This window comes from Elephantulus edwardii, unplaced genomic scaffold, assembly GCF_000299155.1.
Source record: "Elephantulus edwardii isolate Elephantulus edwardi_28Jun2011 unplaced genomic scaffold, EleEdw1.0 scaffold00032, whole genome shotgun sequence".
Taxonomy (NCBI): Eukaryota; Metazoa; Chordata; class Mammalia; order Macroscelidea; family Macroscelididae; genus Elephantulus; species Elephantulus edwardii.
The window spans coordinates 1,991,127-1,996,667 of record NW_006399782.1 but is presented as its reverse complement, the minus strand read 5'-3'; the positions used below and the strand labels follow the sequence as shown (position 1 = coordinate 1,996,667).

The window sequence follows — 5,541 nt, the reverse complement described above, 5'->3', positions numbered from 1 at the left end:
AATGAAGAACGAACTGGAGAGGAGGGTAGAGAAAATAGTGCAACAAGGAATGAATGAAAACCCAAAATCTCTAAATGTTCATTAAAATTAGTAAAATTTAATAATAATAATAATAATAAAAAGCTACTGGTTTTGAGTGGGGCCCAGAACAGGAGAAAGGCTTAGGTTGAGTTTTCCAGCAAAAGAAAACCAGTGAGGCTTATACAAGGAAAAATGTTTTTCTCAAAGAAATGGCTCACACAGCCGTAAAGTGTGGTAAGTCCGAAGTCCATGGGTCAGACATTAGGCTAGTGGCTTCTGACTGACATAGCTTCTAGGACTGATGAATCTAACTTCAAGAGAGCTGATGGTTCACTGGCTGCAGAAGTTGGTGAATTCCAAAAGTAAAAGGGAGGCTCAATTTTCAAGAGCTAGAAGTTAGGAGAGCCAGGAAACACAGCTCAAGCCAAAGGACTCAGAGAGACTAAAAAGCTAAAAAATCGGGCGACGCAGCGCGAGGGCAACGCAGCGCGAGGGCGAGGCCGCCAGACCGGGGAACACCGCCGCCAGACGGGGGAACGCTGCTAGAGGGACCTGGAAGAGACCCGGGAAGAACAGCCAGCCACCTACCGCGGAACTCCAGAGGAGCGAAGACTGTGAGACCCCAGAGGAACGAAGACTACCAGACACTGTGTGACCCCCCTCCAACCCCACACCTGTGTGACCCTTAACACACAGGGTGCTGCTGCATAAACCCCCAGCAGCGCCCAAGCCCCGTCCCAACCTCTTGGTGATAGTGTCCAACCCCTGCACTCCTTGCCCCCTAGTCCCTTGCTTTCCTCCCCTTCCCCCGCCCCCCTTGAAGCTCCACAACCACACATCTCAACCCCCACCACAGCCCTGTGACCTTGGGACACCACCTTGGATCCAGACATCACCCGGAGCTATCAGGCGAGCTGTTGAGGAACTAACCTGGCAGGAGAAAGGCCGGTTGCAACACCCCCATGATACATCTTCAAGGATATGAACATGTACGGCCAAGCACAATCAATAAGAGTGCATCTAAATTCCAAAATCAATCTCCATAATAGTCTATGTGTTTCCTACTGCCAAAGGAGCCCTTTAGAGTAGTGAGAGAAGATCTTCACCCTGAAACCCACAGCGTCCCTTTTCAGCAGGAAGTAGCTAAGAGAATACGCCATCCCCTTTTCCTTATGACTCAGGGTGAAGTCTCTCTCAGGGAGGAGTGATAGGGAATGGCAAAGGACACACCGACAAAGGAGATTAATCAGAACTGACTTTGACAAGCACTGTGGCAATTGGACAATTAAAACAGACATTCGGATGGCGGGGAAGAAGAACAAACTGGGGAGGAGGGTAGAGAGAATGGTGCAGCAATGAAGGAATGAAAACCCAAAATCCCTGTAAATGTTCATTAAAACTAATAAAATTTAATAAAAAAAAAAAAAGCTAAAAAATCTTTGCCAAAATATATACATATGAGGTGTGGGTCACACTTCTTAGGATACTCTCAATTGTTCATGGAGAAGATCACATTGTATTAGCATAACATGAGCTAGCAGGTTGACACACAACTTAACTTACAGTTAAGAACTTAACAGTTCTACAACAGGTTCAGGGTACCATGCAAGCTGCCTGGCCCCTTCAGCCATATGACCTGACTGAACCAATGATGACTAAGTTTTAGTGAAAGAGATGCAGTTTGGAGTCCAAGGCCGCTATTGGCAAACCACAGAATAGACCCTTAGCATGCTAGAGCAAATCCCTGCCATCCTGTGCAGACAATTACTCCCCTTTTGCAAAATGTTTTTAGTTTATGATATATCTGGCCTTCTGTGACACTGATGTGTCAAATGCAACAATGGTTATCCATGGCAGATAGTATTTGGTGGAGCTCCCCGATTAAAACAAGCTTGGAAGCAGGAGTGGTACCCACTTCCAAAATAGCTTGCCTCCAGAAACTTTATGAACTTGGAGAAACGATACACACATTATACAAGTGTTCAGGTCTTTTAGTTTATAGGGTCGCTATGAGTCATCTATGACTTGACAGCACTCAACAACAACAACATCAGGCCTTAGCAGAAGAGCAGTAGAAGAGACTGAAAAGTTAACAATGTGTCACCAAGTTACCCTGTGGCCTGAGGTGCACAGCATGAACTGGACGTCATCAGACAGAGTCACAAAGGTGGAGGTACAAAGTAGTACTCCATTAATAAACGGATGTGGTATACATCAGGTATAAGCAGAACCTGAGTTAAGTGCCACTGAGTCAACTATGACTCAAAGCTACCATATTGGCAATGGAGCTGAACTCTACCTTATTCTGAACCATCCTCATCATCTCTGATACACTCAAGTTCACTGTTAAAGTCACTGTGTCAATCCATCTCATTGACGTTCTTTCTGCTCCTCAGCCAACCCTCCACTTTTACAAGCATGCCCTAAGTATGTTAGATCAACTTCCACTATCTTTGCCTCTGAGGAACATCTTGGCTACACCTTTTCCAAGATGTATTTGTTTGTTCTTTTAGCAGCCCATGGTATATTCAGCATTCTTTTCCAACACCACAACTCAAAGGCCTGGATTCTTCTGTTATCTTTATTCACTGTCCAACTTTGAGCTGCATAACAACTGAAAAGATCATGGTTTATTTAGATCAGGTGCCAAGTAGATTACATGTGGAAATGGCCCAAATGCTTACAGTCTCCATTCCTATCCCATAACCCACCCTGTTCCAGTTTGTACCTATGATCTGTTGATCCTTATGATCAACTTGAGGAAAACTCATGCCTGATTTACACATGGCTCTCAGTAAAATGCAGGCACCATTCTTGTTAAATTGGCCTATGTTTTGCTGTATGTACTTTCAACAAGAAGAAAAATTATTTAAAAAAATTTAAAAAAAGTTCAGTTTGGGCAACTTTTTAACCATGAACTTGTTAATAGTTCATTCAAACAGAATCGTTCCATTGAATATGCCAAATAATTTGCAACTGTAACCTGTTGTTTGTAGAAATACAAAACTCCCATTTAACAAGAATTAATGGAAGGCAAATAGATATTTTATACACACACACACACACACGCATTATATTGCAACAAGCAAAAGCTTATGAAGATTAAAGAACTCAAGTAAAAGACAAATAATGTTGTATGCCACTGAATCAGAAGCGACTCATAGATGATCTTCCAGTGGGTTTTCAAAGTTATTCACAAAGGAGGAGACTACCGATTATTTCTCCCACGGGGCAAGTCTTCCAGATCTGAACCACATGCCTTTGGGATTGCAGCACAGCTTCTCAAAAGGTCAGCAGTCAATTTTAAAAAGGTCTATTTATATGTGGGCAATGAAAGTTACACAAGCATTCAGGTCTTTCGTTCATAGGGTTGCTATGAGTCGTGTATGACTCAAAGGCACTTAAAAACAACTTATATGCTGAAGGAATGTGGCATCAGTATAGGAGGAAGATTCATCAACAACCTGCATTATGCAGATAACACAACCTTGCCTGCTGTAGGTTAAGGACTGCAGCCTTCAATTTGGATTGAAGCTCAAGAGCAAGAAAACAAAGATTCTCACCAATGGGCAGACTGGAAGCATCATGATAGAAGGTGAAGAGACTAAGAAAGCTTCTGTTTGCTTGGCTCCACAATCAACACTCTTGGTATCAGGAGCCAGGAAATCAAAAGATGCATTGCACTAGGAAAATCTGCTGTTAGTGACCTCTCCAGAGTAATGAAGAGGAATGATGTTAGCCTAGAGACTAAGGTGTGTATGACCCAAGCCTAGAGACTAAGGTGTGTATGACCCAGGCCATGGTCTTCACAATTACTCGCTATGCATAAGAAAACTAGACATCAAGAGGAGAACTGATGTCTTTGAGCTGTGGTGCTCAAGAAGAGCATTGAATATACCAATGGACTGCTAGTCCTTGGAGGCAAGGATTCTGAAGCTTTGTCTGACATAGTCTAGGCATGCATCCAGTCCTTGGAGAGGGACATCATGCTTGACAGGGTAGAGGAACAGTGCAAAAGAGGAAGACCCTCTATAAGATAGAGTGATTTAGTGACTGGGGTAATGGGGGTAGATGAGTCAGAGATAAGTTTGTCACAGGATAGTGCAGGGTTCAGAACTATTGTACACAGGGTCACTATAAGTCATAAACTCAATGGCACATAACAGTAACAACATATAGTATTCATATATTAGATTGAAAGAACAAAGGAAAACCACTTATACAAAGAACAACAATAAGGAAACAGTTTTAAGAATATCACATAAAATATTTTAAAATAAAAAATCTTACTAGTAAAATAAAGGAACATCTTTTATATTAAAAAGGTCAATATATATCAGTTACAAGCATATATGAATGCGACAGAGCTCTAAAATATGTAAAAACTGACAATCCACACCTTATACCATACATAAAAACAAAGTGAAAATGGATTAAAAACCAAAATATGCAAATCAAAATCATAAAATTCTTAGAAGAAAATGCTGAGGCACTGTTGTCAGGCCTTCAAGCTTCACTGCAGGGACTGCTGACTAAGGAGGCCCCACCAGGAATCTTAATACCAGCTGAGGTGTTTCAAAAGATGCAGGCCAGGATGTGCACATTCATCTACATTAACTGGGAACAGTGTATGGTTTGCTAATCACATGAGTGCAGGGAAACTGCTAGAGTCAAGTATTCTGTTTGGGGGACTCTGAATAACTGGTGAGTTCACACTGGAAAGCTCTGAATCAGATTGATTGAACTAGATGGCAGTTGGTACAGAAAGCTATTTTAGTCTTTAGCATGCTTAAGAATGAAAAGAAAGGAGGTGCACAAACTGTGTCAGGGAATATAATTCAAAGAAACGAAACATCACATAGAACCTGCAGTTTCCTTATATCTCCGGCGGCTGAAAAGCTCATCTGTGACTATGGATGTAATTTTTTGCCATGACTGAGGCCCTAAAATAGCAACGCTTATGTTTGCGCTTCTATTTTACTTTGGTGCACCTGATTTTTTAAGATACAGCTGTATTTAAAACAAACAAACAAAAAAACCCCAAGCACATAATCAATATAATTCACACTTTCTACTGCCTGGGAAATAAAATCTTACTTTTGACTTCAACAGATATTTGGGGCCCCTAAGAGCCATTGGCTAAATACGATCAGTTTTTCTTTTTTAAAATGGTGATTTACATTGAGTTTTGACCACTAAGCACGTTGGGTTTTACTCACCGATTTCCTCTGATTCTTGTCCACAGGCTCTCAGCTTGCATTCTTTTGGATAGTGTTTTTGAATGGTTTCCCACAGTTCCATATTAACAAGAGTTTTTCTTCGGGTATGGTACCTGGTCCACGAAGAGACCCGGCGGCGGCAGAAGGGGCAGCATAAATTTGCTTTTTCAACTGTCGATTGGAAGCACGGATTACAGAGTGTGTGGTTACACGGGAGGGTTACAGGTTCGATAAATATTTCTGTGCAGATTTGGCACTGGCATTCCGCCAAGGACGGGATGGCGTCTTTAGGTACTGCCAT

The 5,541-nt window shown here is 42.0% G+C and overlaps 1 protein-coding gene across 1 annotated transcript in view; it reads right to left on the bottom strand.

Moving 5' to 3' along the window:
* RNF168 (ring finger protein 168, E3 ubiquitin protein ligase) overlaps nt 1–5,541 on the bottom strand; it is a 33,023-nt gene extending 27,482 nt beyond the window's left edge. The window contains exon 1 of the mRNA XM_006884291.1: nt 5,241–5,541. Within this exon, the coding sequence (XP_006884353.1) occupies nt 5,241–5,541 (301 nt within the window). The remainder of the gene's footprint in view (nt 1–5,240) is intronic.